The sequence below is a fragment of the Haliotis rubra genome, unplaced genomic scaffold (genome assembly GCF_003918875.1).
Source record: "Haliotis rubra isolate DU_JTF1 unplaced genomic scaffold, ASM391887v1 Scf51, whole genome shotgun sequence".
NCBI lineage: Eukaryota > Metazoa > Mollusca > Gastropoda > Lepetellida > Haliotidae > Haliotis > Haliotis rubra.
Window position 1 is genome coordinate 156,629 of NW_025767202.1, and position 16,005 is coordinate 172,633.

The window sequence follows — 16,005 nt, forward strand, 5'->3', positions numbered from 1 at the left end:
GTAAGATGCATAAAGATTCAAACAAATTCAGCTGTTGCTTTCTACTTAAATATATCATACACAAACCTTGACATATTAAGTATAACTCCAGCACGTTCGTCTTGCATCAGCTCAAAAAATGTAGCCATACTTGGATATTTGTAAACTGACCTTGATATATATCTTTTTCTATGAAGTTCATATATAGGACAAACCATCACAACACGGTATTCATCTTCAATGTCCTTACAGCAAAATGGACATAATCTTTCATTGAATTGTAATTTGGGAGTTAACCAGCTACCTTTTTCATCCATTAAATTATGAGAACTTAATCTGAATTTACTTAAAGTAGTTCTATATTTAACAATATCAATATCTACCAGGTATCTTTCAAAACATAAATTTTGCTTAATATGCAAGTACAACCTTGTGTCACTTAATGAGGCTAAATTATGTCTCCACATTTGCTCATATATATCCCTAATTCTGAGACTAAATGATCTAAGAAACCCTAATTTATTAACAACTACTTGGGCATTCCACAGATATCCAAATCCATACTTATTCAGGGCATCCCTAAGTAAAGTCACCCAGCTTACTCTATCAGGATGAGATCTGGACAGCTCTAGTAAAGCATTATAAACAACTTTAATATAACGGTCCTCGTTGCTATCCAATATCTTCAAGCAGTATTTAACTATCCTTATCAATCGAAGTGTAGCCAACGGTTGAACACCAACTTCACCATACACAACAGCAGAAGGAGAAGAAGTTTAACTCTTAACGTATACTGTACTTACTAAACTTTAAATGAACCTTCTTAATTGCATGTGCCTCCATGAAACCCCACAACTCAGAACTATAAGATAATATTGGTGAAATGAGGGATTTAAACAAGTTATATTGTATATCAAGAGATATATTTGAGTTACTATTGATAATACGATAGAGAGAATGCAGTGCCTTATTACCCAGTAGGAGGGTACCGGCGGAAGTCTTACCCCCGGATTTCCATCAACCAGCTGGTCACCATGTTGGAGGAGGAAGCTTGTGTTTTTGCTTTTTTATCTTCACACATTTCAGCAAGGGCGTACATCACTCGAAGTTTCATCCAAATGTAAATATTACTCACAGTATAAATCACTATGTATTGTGAAAACCTCTCTCACCAGTGAACTTCTCCCTTATCAACAGAAAGTAATAACTGTGTTCCTGTCAATAAAGACTTGTCGTTGGATGTGGTCTCGATATACATACCGTAAATGATGGTGTCTATATTCTGTCATGTCAGCATTATTGCAGATCAAGTACATGTTCTACTACCATGCAGTAGATATTCCCAAGGGTGAAGTGACTGCTTTCCAAAGTATATTATGAACCCAACGACAACTGAACCTGTTTGAGACTGAAGTCAAGTGACAGTATCCTTAACATTTAGTGTTTGAGTATATTCCTGTCACAAGTTATTATTATTATTATTATTATTATTATTATTATAGGATATTTATATAGCGCACATATCCACGCACTAGTGCATTCTCAAGGCGCTGGTAGTTTTTCCCTCGATCATTGGATGTCAATCTCAACGGCACATCGCATTATCAATCTCAACTCCCTGGGGAGTACACAACTCTTGCAGCCACTAGGCGCACCGAGTTATTGTGGCTTTCTCATCCTAACGAGGTACTCATTCACAGCTCAAGACAAGACAAGAAATAAATCGCCCTTAAAACGTACATCTGCATAATTTCCAGTCATTATTCTGCACATATATAGCTATAACCTTTCCAAATATTTGTATTATGAGCCTAGGAACTGACGTAACTCTACAATTTGTCATAGAGTTATGAATGTAGTAGCACGCTACTATAAACGTTTTGTAGTACGGAGTACTAAATATATTGTGTCTGTCTGTGTCAACCAGTGGATATTATCACAAACTGGCGTGAAAACATTTATCAACTGAGTTGATCGTTGTTCATGTTCCAGGCATTAGTATATGAATAAGAGAATAACCCGCATCGATTTCTCGATTACCCACCGAAACACATTCTGTCAGGCATATATTGCACAAGAGCAGTGACAACTAGCAGGATGGGTCACTGAAGATCAGCGATGACACAGGTATTCGCCAAAAAAGTCCACATATCCTGCCCACTGGTAGCACAATTGCTCATCACGCAATTTGCCTAAAATACAAAACTACTAATTTGTTGCCCGAAGCAAGTCAATGTCCGATTGATTGCAGAACGCCGTGAGAAAGCTGTAATGATACTTCTGTCACGTCACCATAATCTATTGTATCACTACCGAACACACTACCGTGCTGACCCCTAATAGCAATATAGCTCCACCGGGTCCACCCCTATCCACCCCCGTGTCTGTCATAAGAGGCAATTTAACGGGACGGGTGATCAGGTTCGCTGGATTGGTTAAATGCATGTAGTTGTAGTTCAACTGGGTCGATGGCAACAATGTCAGTTACTGGGTTGCCTGTAGACTAAGGCTTAGTCTCTGAATATATATAATTTTGATAGTAACAAACAAGCCCATTTAAATTGAAAAGGAACCCTAGGGAGACCAGAGATTCAGAACCTGGGGAAATCTAGACTTGCTTCGTTTAGGGCTTTAGCACTACAGGGAAGGCTAGGCTGTAGGGAAAATAATGTGGTTCAGGGACTGTGAGACAGACTAGGCTGCCTGGTTCTGCCTCCAGTATTCACAGGCTTGTCATACACCTGAACTATTGCTGAGTTACGTATTAAAACATCCAACAATCAACACAGTAATTTCCCTGACATTGATGTAAACTATGCAATAAAACCAGGTGTCGTCAATGGTCGTATGCTTAAGAATATGACCGACATAACCTATTTATCATTGCTTCAGTTCATAAACTACGGAAGCTCGCCAGGGCCAAAGGTTTACACGTCGAAGATGAAGGGCCAAATTCGGATACAGCGGAAAAGGGAGCCGAAGTCATTCACAAGGATGGTCCAAATACGTCCGGAGAGAATCCTTCAGATGGTTCTAGCTTCCGGATAACTGAGTACTGGCAGGCCAGTTCCCTGATTAAATGGTCAGTGTTATAACAGGATATTCCCATACTTCATCCTGACAACCGTAGATGCACCCAAATCTCATACACTGATAATTGTCAATATGTACTCACACAAAACATGCAACATTCTCTCTGCAGAGTTCAGTGCTTTTGGCGTCTTATGGTCGAATGTTAGATAGGATCTGTTCAGGATCTTTTATCTGCAAGTATGACTAAAGTTTTTGATCGTGGTTCTCACTGGGAAGCTGTTCGTCTAAAATTAAGATCTTTCCACCCACTGACTCGCCTGATGAAAGCGTTAAAACCAAAGGAAAGAGTTCCTTCCGTTCCCCCAACCCTAACCCTAAACCTAACCCTAAACCTAACCCTAACATATATTTTGGACTTTTAGTCATTATTGTGAGTTCTCTAGTAATTGTTGTAGTACGTTTTGTTAATAAAATTAGTATATATTAATTTATAGATATTATTTGGGATGGGGGAACGGGAGTAACTCTTACCAAACTAAACTCACTCAATCACAAACTGTTTAAGGGGCCGTGAGGTAGCCCAATGGTTAAAGCTTTCGCTCATCACGCCAAGACCGATTTCGTTCCTAACGTGGTAAAACGTTGAGTGTATTTCTGTTTGCGTAAAATCATTACTCATTCACACAACGGAACCTTCATTACCTGTGCTACCATGTGGTTTCATGAACAGACACGGATGTAACCAATGTTATTAGATAAGGTCGGTCGCACAAAACCAACAGGATTTGATTTCAACAAATTCCACTTCATCCACATGTTTGTGTTCAGGGATTTTGAGAAACCACCAGAATATGAATGCAAGAACAAGTCGTCTGCTGGAATATACTTCGTCTGCCAAGATCCTCAATTTAGGATCAAGCCACCATGCATCGCATACTCCTTTGGGTAAGTCACGTGACGTTATATCCAGGTTTCAGTACACTGGTCATGATGTAGGTACCCGCACACAAGGTCTCTTGTACAGGATCTAATTTAACTGTATGTATCTGTTATCGACCATCTCAACCTCCCTAAGACTCGGGGAGGTTGGATAGCTTGGCGGTTGTCACTCTCCTACCCAGAGTTCCATGCGGCAAGCCAGTTGTGATATATTGCTGGCCAGCATTGCTAAAACGATTCGTCAAACTTGCACCGTCCATCACGCTCATACAAGATTCCTCTCGTCGGTGACGAGCAAAACAAGCGCATACATCTTTTTGTAACACTATTTCGAGCTGGTAGTAACCCTTTGTTTACGTAGGTTGTACGGCTCCACGTGCTGTCATCGAAGCCGACAGGGGAGCCGATTCAACCAGTTTGAAATATCTAAATATGTACCGAGGGCCATTATTTTCGCAGGAATGGAAGAATTACGATGTAACAATTAAAACATTGTAATGAGCGCGCCGACATTCAAAGTATTGGGAATATTTCTGTTATCAAAATTAAAAAGTCCAAAACGTGATAAAATTAAGGCTTTAATTTGAAGTCATCACTGGCCGGAGTGTGGGTGGTCGCCCATTCCTGAAAAGTAATGGAGCGCTAAAAGCAGCATAAAACTGGAATGACGTCACAAATGTAATTTAATAGACACACCTGCATTGTTGTCATCTGCATCATCTGCATCTCAAGGTGATGCCGTCTGTTGGCCTACATGTCAGGTCTCGACGAACAAGTTACACGGAAGAACAACACTGTAGAAATATTACGGTTTTTTTCACAGGGTCTACACGAAATGGGCGTTTGAGGAAACCCTTGGCAGGATGGGATGTGAAACACATTCGTTTGATCCCAGGTAAAGTGATGAGGCACTTCGATTCCAATGATACTGTCCCCTTAGGTTTAGTAATACGGCTACAAAACATGAGTGTATCGCGGACGCAGTATACTTCTCAGAAGCGAGGGAAGGAATATTTATTTTGTAAATCAAACGTGACATGTGTCTCATTAATATTCATGTCACACCGGTATCTCAGTTATATTTATCCACCGCTCAGGAAATATATTCAGCAGGTTAATAAATCACAAGTAAATGATTTAGATGTTGTAACTTAGGTTTCTGATTGGTCATATTCGGAAGCGGCGGTTGGGTAGCCAAGTGGTTAAAACGTTCGTCACACTGAAGGCACGAGTTCGATTCCCATATGGGTACAATATATGAAGCCCATTACTGATGTCCCCCGTCTTGATATGATACTGCTGGAATATTGCTAAAAGCGGCGTAAACACTCTCATTTTCTAAAACAGTGACGAACAGTGATCTGCTCGAGCATCAGTCCGGGTACAGTTGTCTCCCTTGCCGTGTGTCAACCAAAGAATAAAGTATTTCCATTATATTATGTATCATATCTCGTTTTTATGCAGTTTGTATATATTAAATGAAACCAAAATTGGACTGCTTCCATTATCGCGCCCAACTTTCATTGTTTATCAACATGTTATTCACTTACAGTGTAGCATGCGCCCGTGAAGATCCGGGTTTGAGTTGGTCTTCAGTAGCCCATGCCCGTCGTAAGAGGCGACTAACAGGATCGGGTGATCAGGCTCGCTGACTTGGTTGACACATGTCATCGTATCCCAACTGCGTTATCCAACTATACATGGTGCTATTTGATCAGAAACACGCACGGAAACACACACGACATTTAGACAATAGAACTTCGTTCTGAAAAAATGCATCCCAAACCCTATTAATTAGCCTATTTTTGTTTCTGTTTATGGATGTACCTACATACAAATGATACTGCTTGGTTAGACAATCAAATCTCGTGGGACCACACGCAATTTGTAAACATAAATATAACGATAATTAAACGGACTTATTGAATACATTGAATCTGGCATTTCAGTATATATTTGAGTTGTGTAGGTATAAACTGGGATGCTGATGTTGATGTGGGAGAGTATATTTGCAGTGTGAAATGGAATGACCACATCCACAAGGGCGTGGTCCATTTCCACAAGCTGGGTATCGGGGCAGAAGACACCGACTCCTACAAGCCGGCCCGGGGGATGTACGTGAAGGAAGACCAGACCTGGAAGATGAGGACTCTGCCCTCCATCATGAAGATGCTGGGACATGAGGGGGTAGGTTGGATATCGACATGAGGGGGGTAGGTTGGATATCGACATGAGGGGGTAGGTTGGATTAGGTTGGATATCGACATATTAGGACATATCGACATGGGGGTAGGTTGGATATCGACATGAGGGGGTAGGTTGGATATCGACATGGGGGGTAGGTTGGATATCGACACAGGGGGGTAGGTTGGATATCGACATGAGGGGTAGGTTGGATATCGACATGAGGGGTAGGTTGGATATCGACATGAGGGGTATATCGACATGAGGGGTAGGTTGGATATCGACATGAGGGGGGGTAGGTTGGATATCGACATGAGGGGTAGGTTGGATATCGACATGAGGGGGTAGGTTGGATATCGACATGAGGGGGTAGGTTGGATATCGGAGGGGTAGGTATGATATCGACATGAGGGGGTAGGTTAGATATCGACATGAGGAGGGGTAGGTTGGATATCGACACGAGGGGGTAGGTTAGATATCGACATGAGGGGTAGGTAGGTTAGATATCGACATGAGGGGGTAGGTTAGATATCGACATGAGGGGTAGGTTGGATGATATCGACATGAGGGGTAGGTTAGATATCGACATGAGGGGGTAGGTTGGATATCGACAGCACGAGGGTAGGTTGGAGGGGGTAGGTTGGATATCGACATGAGGGGGCAGTAGGTTAGATATCGACATGAGGGGTAGGTTAAATATCGACATGAGGGGATGGATAGGATGGATATCGACATGATGGGGTAGGTTGGATATCGACATGAGGGGTAGGTTGGATATCGACATGAGGGGTAGGTTGGATATCGACATGAGGGGGTAGGTTGGATATCGACATGAGGGGGTAGGTTGGATATCGACATGAGGGGGTAGGTTGGATATCGACATGAGGGGTAGGTTGGATGGATCGACATGAGGGGTAGGTTGGATAATATCGGTAGGTTGGGATATCGACATGAGGGGGTAGGCTCGACATGAGGGTATGAATATCGACATGAGGGGGTAGGTTATATCGATATCGACATGAGGGGTAGGTTGGATATCGACATGAGGGGGTAGGTTATATCGATATCGACATGAGGGGGTAGGTTGAATATCGACATGAGGGGGTAGGTTGGATATCGACATGAGGGGGTAGGTTGGATATCGACATGACATGAGGGGGTAGGTTGGATATCGACATGAGGGGGTAGGTTGGATATCGACATGAGGGGTAGGTTGGATATCGACATGAGGAGGTAGGTTGGATATTGACATGAGGGGGTAGGTTGGATATAGACATGAGGGGGGTAGGTTGGATATCGACATGAGGGGGTAGGTTAGATATCGACATGAGGAGGTAGGTTGGATATTGACATGAGGGGGTAGGTAGGTTGGATATAGACATGAGGGGTAGGTTGGATATCGATATCGATATCAGACATGAGGGTAGGTTGAATATCGACATGAGGGGGGTAGGTTGGATGTCGACGGAGGTGGAGGCAGGTTCGATAGCGACATGGTATGGGGGTCGACACAAAGGGATAGGTTGGATATCGACATCAGGGATATCGAGACTACGAACACAACCTTCCACGTACTGTGTGTACTGAAGTGTACTGTTGACATAAAACAAGGACTGATTCACAAAAACAGGTGTATGACTTACATACACGCACACGAAGTACATTTCAGAAAGTGATTGACGTGCTCAGGGTGGACGTCGAGGGGCTTCAATAATTCAGTTACACTTTGTTGTACATTTCAAAAAGTGATTGACGTGCTCAAGGTTGACGTGGAGGGGCTTCAATAATTCAGTTACACTTTGTTGTACATTTCAAAAAGTGATTGACGTGCTGAAGGTGGACGTGGAGGGGCTTCAATAATTCAGTTACACTTTGTTGTACATTTCAGAAAGTGATTGACGTGCTGAAGGTGGACGTGGAGGGGTTTGAGTGGTTCATGATGCAGCAGATGCTGGACACGGGGATCATCCACCGTGTACGACAGTTCGTGGTAGAGTGGCATCTCGTGCATGACTTTCCCACCAAGAAGTCCTACATGGACTTGTTACGGATCTACTACAAGATGAAGGATGCCGGATTCCGCACATTCTCCGTGGATTTCAGGTTCAGGGGTTTTTCTGTGAGACGATGGCGGATACAATCTGATGTGATGTATGTTAACACCAAGTTTATTCCAAATAGCAAGTAGCAGTGCCCGCCTGTACATGTGTCAGAATGCTTATTGAATGTTGTACATGAACTTATTTGACTAATATGACTGATAGGTGATTGTTTACGAACCATGTTGTTGCTGTGTGTTTGTTTCTGAAAGGTCAGATGATCTCACCCGTTACCTAAAATGATGCTGTTGGAAGTGCATCTTTCCATCCGTACACACATAAGTACATACATAACAATCGACAATTTAATCGTTATGAAATGAGTTTTGGGATGTTTCCCTACTGCATTAGGCCCAGAATTTCACTCACAGTGCAATACATACATCATCTACCTTATGAAGAAACCTGGAAAAGAATAAAGGAACACTTGTACTTTCACGTGTTCCCATATTTGTTTCCATGAGTATATGAATCCATCTCATGCATTAAATACACCGCCCAACCCCTCTGTTAAGACAGATTGAAATGAACATAACGTGTATTATTATAAGAGGACACGTGTGTCTCCATACAGGGGGATTCCGTGAACTTATGTTGTGTCATAAAAAGTAAATCTCCCAAATTGGGTCGGTTGGACTCACATGCACATTGCTGTCACAAACACTCACAATAAGTATATGTATATATCTCCTTCAGACAGCAATTACTGCTTGTCCAGACACTGGATTGTCTGGTCCAGGCTAGAACATTCATAAACCGCTGTCATATATCATTATGTTACGGCGTTACTTTTCATATAAAACAATCACAATTTTGTCCAGTGTATATATGATACATGTGAGACACGAAGACTCAAATCATTAATGGGTTCTGTTTTGAAAACAATCATGTGAAAACACCATTGATCTACATCCCGCCTGACATCCACCACAAACGCCATGTTGTATACTGTTTGCATCATGTTTATGTATACAGAATGTACATAATAGTTTTTCATGTATTTGTACATTATTAAGATGTTTTCCATAGTTTATGATTATGTTGCACATTTGATTTGACAAAATATTTTTTATAATTTGTAATAAATTGTTTAACACAAAGCAGTGTTTGCGATGCTTTACATTTTATTAATGACATTATACATGTAGCAACCGATCCATGCGCTTGTAGATCTACTATCAGCTAAACGGCTAAGATAGTATTTCGCGGTATAGTAATGCTGGTTGCGGTGTCCTCCCATTTGTGAGTATTCCCAGTTGTGAGACACATTAATTAATGGTTCAGTGCACATAGGTGGTGTTTCCACATCCCTACAATGAAAGTGGGATCAGCCCAGCCCAGTACTCACAGGAGGCATAGTTCATTGATGAGTTGATTAATGAAATAGATTATCAAAGATTATATTTACACAGAAGAAATAGTTCACTGAATATTTTATTTATTCAGAATAATATGTAATTATGATAACACATTTTTGTTGCCTATTATGAAGTTTGGAAGTCATTTTGGTTTAAACATATTTTATTATTATTTATGAAAATGAATTGGGATTGGTGAAGTATTACTGCTTATGTTAACACCGCTCCCATGCAACAGAAAATATAAAATTAAATATATTTTTAAGTACATGTAAATATATACAGATTACATCAAATACAACTATTTTCTAAGTAGTCATAATTAGAGACTTACAGTTGTGTGTGTCTAACAAGCTATTGTAGGAATATAAATCAATCACGAGAAGGTTGTTGAGTTAATTTCAGTATTTCCCTGTGAAAATTTGAAGGTTGTGTCTTGATATAATCGTGGACGGATTCAACTATTTTCTGGTGTACACAAGGAGTAAATTCGAGTTTCCATTCAAATAATTATCCAGGTTATAACGGGTAGTTGATATCCACAAGAACAACATGCACTATCTATTAAATGTCTGTTGTACTTATTGGCGTTTAGGTCGCTACATCCGAGCCTGAGGCAGCAATGAACGATTTGACAAAAAAAAGAGCCATAATTAAGATCAATATAAATCTTGTTTTCGGTTTTTGTAATTAGGTTTTAAAATTCTTTAAAACTGCATGACTCTTTGGAATTTGGTAGGGCATTCCATAAATTTATTGTGTCGGGTAGAAAGGGTTTGGCTCGACTGTAAATTTCAGAGTTATTTCTTAAACTATTGCTTGTAGTTTCGGAAACGGAGTAAATCTGAGTAGGTAAATTAATTTCTCTTTGATCACGAAGTTACCTACACAAAGTGTTTAATTAATAAAGACATTTACCTGAGTATGTTAATCAATTTATCTTATAAAGTGTCATTAAGTTACCTCCACAAGATTCAGTTACATAGCAAATCCGTAATTAGCTAGGGTGAATCCGTTCTATCAGACAGGGGAGTATGGTGTGTTTTCGTTGTTAATTACCTACTCCACTGTCTCATAACTGGGAGTCTCACAACTGGGAGTTCTCAGAACTGGGAGTTCTCACAAATGGGAGTTCTCACAAATGGGAGTAGACCCTGGTTGCACCCCCAACCCGCTCCCGTGAGTTATCGTTCATATTTTCTAATTATATGTGAAGAATTATATAGGCAGGAACATACTCAGATAGGACATGCTCCAAAACGCCTTTTCAAGTTTCAAATAGAGAATAGAAAGTCTTAACTGAAGTTGTCCTGGAAAAGTTGTGTTTTTAATAGACCAGAACAGTGCTATGAATCTACAATGCCATTAAGAAAGTGGCCATATGTAGCTCATGTTATATTTGGAATTATACTGACAGTAAAGTACTTACTGAGTTGAGTCCCATCCGGTATTCGAACCCCCACTCTCAGAGTCAGTCATCTGATCGCCCAAACACAGTAATGCAGATAGTGATGCAAGTCCACGGCACGGTTTCTTTTCATGAAAATTGGATAAAGTGAAACACGTGCCACTCGTGGGACCTGGATTACACGTGCAATCGGGGGAGAACTAATGATACGGACGGCATGTGAGACACTCACACACAATAGGGGTTCGAATCACTGTTTGGACAATAATTTTGAAAAACAAAAATCTAGACTTTTGCAATCATACATTGTTTTTGTATGTTATGATTAACGTAAATTTCGAATTTCAAGTTCAACGAAATCGGCGAAGAAATAAAGATTTTAGAACATTCTACCTCTACACTTCTTACATAAAATACACACTTGATGATTCGAACCCCTGTGCTCCAGGTGAAAACACAGCTGAACTGCCACTGATGACACGAGCGCGACCTGGATACAGACAGGAGACATCCATGACCAAATGTATGTGGTTGCTCCTGTGTTGCTGTAAGTAACCTGATGCAACGTTACAGACGGAACAAGCAGACAGGCACAGAACAGGTTCCTGCGCCCAATAAAGGATACGCGCATACGAGTATATCTAGAATCAGTTCCTTCAGAGATCATGTTATATGGTCTCTGGTCAAAGTCAAAGTTCCTGACAGTGGCGTCATCAGCGACGAGTTTCTTTGGCCATATGTTTGGTCTCCAGGTAGTGGCAAGGTGACTCAGGGCTCAAGGAATTGGAGCTTAAGAACGTACAGAGGACAGTTATTGACATCGCAACATCGTCGTCAGGGATTAAGATCGACCCGGACTGTACGTCGCTGGCAGCGTCGTGACTGGCAGAGGGTCGTCTTCACTGCTGAAAGCCGGCTCTGTCAGAGCTGATGGAGGATCACGTGTTTACCACCGAATGGGAGAACGAACATCAGTGTGTTCATGAGGTCGTGTCTTATGATGGAAGGGGTGTTATGGCGTGGGGAGGAGACAACGCCGCTGGTCATCGGATATTGGAGAGCTCTCCGTTCTATGGATGACATTCTTCACCCAGTTGTCCTACCATTTCTCCAACGCGGCCTCCTTATTACCATGACAACGCCAGACCGCATACCACCCAAATTCTACAGGATTTCCTTGCAGCCAAAGTCAACATCTTGCCATGGCTTTTACGCTCCCTCTACCTGCCCCCCATAGAACACATCTGGTATGTCATGGACGGTCGTGTTCACTGGGGATAACATCCTCCTTCGTAATACATGCTGTCAATGAGAACATGTCATTGTACTAGAGCATCACGGAAATGTCAATTTAGATAGACGCTTGCTTTTGCTACCCCACCTCGACTCAGTTATTTATTTGGACACTTTCAAAGCATTTTAATTCATGCGTCGGTTTTTTAAACTGGACTGATTTGAAACCATGGTAACATGTCTTTTAAAGAAATGTCTCGAAACGCTGTCACTGACGTATTCTGATACTGTGAATGAAGCGCTCGTACAATCGCTTCAATCCTCATACCGTGTTATAGGTAATGGGAGCAGCACTTATGCCAAGGTAACATTCCTGACATACCACGACTGGTATTTTCCGTTATTTTCCACAACAGACGTGGTTAAAGTTCTCACGAACTGGTCTCACTGCAACACTTTGGGGTCAGAATCGTTATAGCCGCCGCAATTCTTTGTGGTACACGAGAAACATTTAATTGCTGGTTCAAATCCCGGTTCGCCCCATTTATGCTTTAGGGTTTGTCCGCACCATACCCGTACGAGAGTGGCAAACCTGAACAAACATTTTACCAACCGAGGTAAAGATAGAGTCAATATAGCAGCAAGCGGGCCACTCGTAGAGGCTGCATTTATGTGCAGTTGTGACACTCATATCCCAAAGTCATAACAAAATCTCTGCGTCTGTTGTACGATCATCAGTAGTTGTTAGTGAGGATATCAGGAAGCGGGGAAGAGGTAAACGCATCTTGCACCACTGGTGTCGTCCATCACAAACACACGCAAACACCGGTGGATCAGGATAACGGCATTCGATGTCATAGTTATCGATAATCAATTATTGTATCATAGACACATCCAAATAGAACGCATCAGTGGCTAAAGTGATGTCCATTGCACTTCGTTGTGACATGTAGCACATATTGCCGTGTCTGTTCAGGTAAACAGGTGACTTGTATCACATGTTGCTCTGATGGTTCAGGTAAACAAGTGACTTGTAGCACATGTTGCCGTTTGTTCAGGTGTTTGACTTCACATGGCCGTAAACAGGTAAACAAGTGACTTGTATCACATGTTGCCGTGTTTGTTCAGGTAAACAGGTGACTTGTATCACATGTTGCCGTGTTTGTTCAGGTAAACAGGTGACTTGTATCACATGTTGCCGTGTTTGTTCAGGTAAACAGGTGACTTGTATCACATGTTGCCGTGTTTGTTCAGGTAAACAGGTGACTTGTATCACATGTTGCCGTGTTTGTTCAGGTAAACAGGTGACTTGTATCACATGTTGCCGTGTTTGTTCAGGTAAACAGGTGACTTGTATCGCCTTGGTGAAACTCTCGGTCGTCGTATGGTTGGGCAAAACATAGAACCAGGGACAGTCTGAAATTGGGACTCTGTACGTTGATGCTTCGTCATCCGTCATCTATGTCAACTGTACTATATACCCTGGAGTTGTCCTGAGATCAAACACTCATCAAAGGCTGTTCTCTCCATACGACATCTATTCCTGGCCTTGTAGCGAACCCACGTGCACACCAACATATCTCATTACACTCGCCCAGGGGCAGGGGACAGCGCCCGGAACAATATCAACAAGTTATTTTTAGGTTCACAAACACATTCACCATATTCTTAATTTAAGGATATTGTAACTTGTGATAACGTTAGGCTAAATTGTACAGCGTATAATTCATATGTCAATGGCATTGTTCGCGGTTCATTGTATGAACTGAATAGAATATAGCCCCGCCATGGCCATAATGTACATAGGTGCACACAGAAAGGACACAATTAATGCATGTTCATGTTGGTTATACAAACAATGGGAGATAATGAGACAGGACGTTGTCTGACATTGTACAACTATACATGCATCTATTGTTGCTGACATTATTTGATATATTTCCCTGCTTTTTTAAATTGATTTTTGGTTCTGTTTGTTTTGAGTCAGGTAGTTGGAACGAGATGAAAGTATCATATTCCACTGGTCAGAAACACATGCAGACACTGGTTGATCAATATTACAGCTTTCTAGGTCCTAGTATAAAATGCATAATACATTCAATTTATGATAGACATGTTGGACACATCAAAATTGAACGCATAGGTGACCAACATGATTTCCGTTGCACTTCTTGTTTTTCTGAAACCTGATGTGTAGGTTCTTTGTTACCATTATTTTTACTTACTTTACTTTAAACATATTTTATTCGAAAATGAAATGGATTGGGCACAAGTTATCCAACTTAGGAGCGCCCTTTCCCAGAAGTTACATATGTCATATTTACAATATAAAAACATTGACAACAGGAGGATTGTGGAAGGAATTTACAAGGTATTTAAAGAGGATGTGTATAGTATTTACAAGAATAAACCTACAAAAAATCTTTCAGTGAGCTTATTACATCTATGTACATGTTCAAATAATAATTCATTTTCATATAGTGATAGTGTAACATGACCAAATAACAAGAAATCTAGATTAATGGGTATGCGATGTTTAACGACACTACTACAGTATTTACATTTGCAAACAAATCGTTACGCTGCGTTGTGTACAAAGAACATTCTAAAAGATAATGCCATGAATTTTCACAAGAACAATCACAAGTACAAGAAGCATCTGCACCTGCATTTTAACTTTCCGTTACTTTGAAAAGTGTGGGGAGAGGGTGTTGTGTGAGGCACCACAATTCTGTTGACAGAGTTGCGTCCTTGTAAGCGTGACAGAAAACTGCGCGGAGTGTGCCAGTAGAACCGACAAAACAATTTCCACGTCCAACGAAATCTCTGCTAAAAAAGCAGAGTCGACTGTACAATTCTGACTGTATCATGAGCAGATATTTGTTTCAGCAGTATTTCAGCTGTATGATGTTGTTTGTTAATAAATCGAGTCTGGACCAGACAATTAAGTGATTGTCGCCATGCAGATACAGATACAGTACAACCAGAAATTATGGAGAATTTAAAGATTGTAATTATTTAATTTTTTCACTCATTACTCACGTATTAAATGTGAATATTAGCAGAACATAACTCCAGATTCAAAGACAGGTGAACAGTTAGTATTTTGTCAAGTCCCCATGGGCAGCAATGCAGGCTTCAATGCGGCGGGGCATACTACTGATCAAAGAAGTTAGAAAGTCGTGATCCATGCTGTCCCAATATCGGACAACCTCTTCTTTCATTTCAGCAATATTTGTCAGATTTTTCTCATTGACACTTTCCTTCATAAGTTCCCAAACATTTTACTATTGGATTTAGGTCGGGGCTATAGCTTGGCCAATCTAATAATGAATGCTTTGAACGATGATTTGGGTCGTTGTCCTGCTGGAAAATCCAAAGATTTCCATAGAACACGTGAGCAGATGGAAGTATATGTCCCTCGAGAATATCTGTGTACCGCTCACTGTTCATATTCCCTTCAAATACATGTACACAGAGGGCCGTTGCCCCTAACACAGATATGCCACCCCACACGTTAAATTTCGGACTGTACTTTGGGCGCTGATACAAAGGTTTTCAGTTTTGGTCCAGAATGTCAGTGTATTAGGAAACAGCCACACAGAACTTTCATCTGAGAAAATCACATTGTCCCAGTTACAATTTCTATGCTGTAAGCACCAGTTCAACCTTCGCTCCTTTTGTTCAGGTTTCATGATCGGTGATGGAATTCCTCGACTTTTCTGCCAACCCATTGCATGCAGCTCAGTTTTAATTGTCTCCTTACAGACAG

The 16,005-nt window shown here is 41.1% G+C and overlaps 1 protein-coding gene across 1 annotated transcript in view; it reads left to right on the top strand.

Annotated features, from left to right (window-relative positions):
- LOC124292212 (probable methyltransferase-like protein 24) overlaps positions 1 to 9,109 on the top strand; it is a 28,878-nt gene extending 19,769 nt beyond the window's left edge. Inside the window, exons 3-7 of the mRNA XM_046729265.1 lie at positions 2,872 to 3,061; positions 3,841 to 3,957; positions 4,775 to 4,846; positions 5,967 to 6,138; positions 8,024 to 9,109. Coding sequence (XP_046585221.1) covers positions 2,872 to 3,061; positions 3,841 to 3,957; positions 4,775 to 4,846; positions 5,967 to 6,138; positions 8,024 to 8,323 — 851 coding nt within the window. The 3' untranslated portion in view covers positions 8,324 to 9,109. The remainder of the gene's footprint in view (positions 1 to 2,871; positions 3,062 to 3,840; positions 3,958 to 4,774; positions 4,847 to 5,966; positions 6,139 to 8,023) is intronic.
- The last annotated feature ends 6,896 nt before the right edge of the window (positions 9,110 to 16,005 follow it).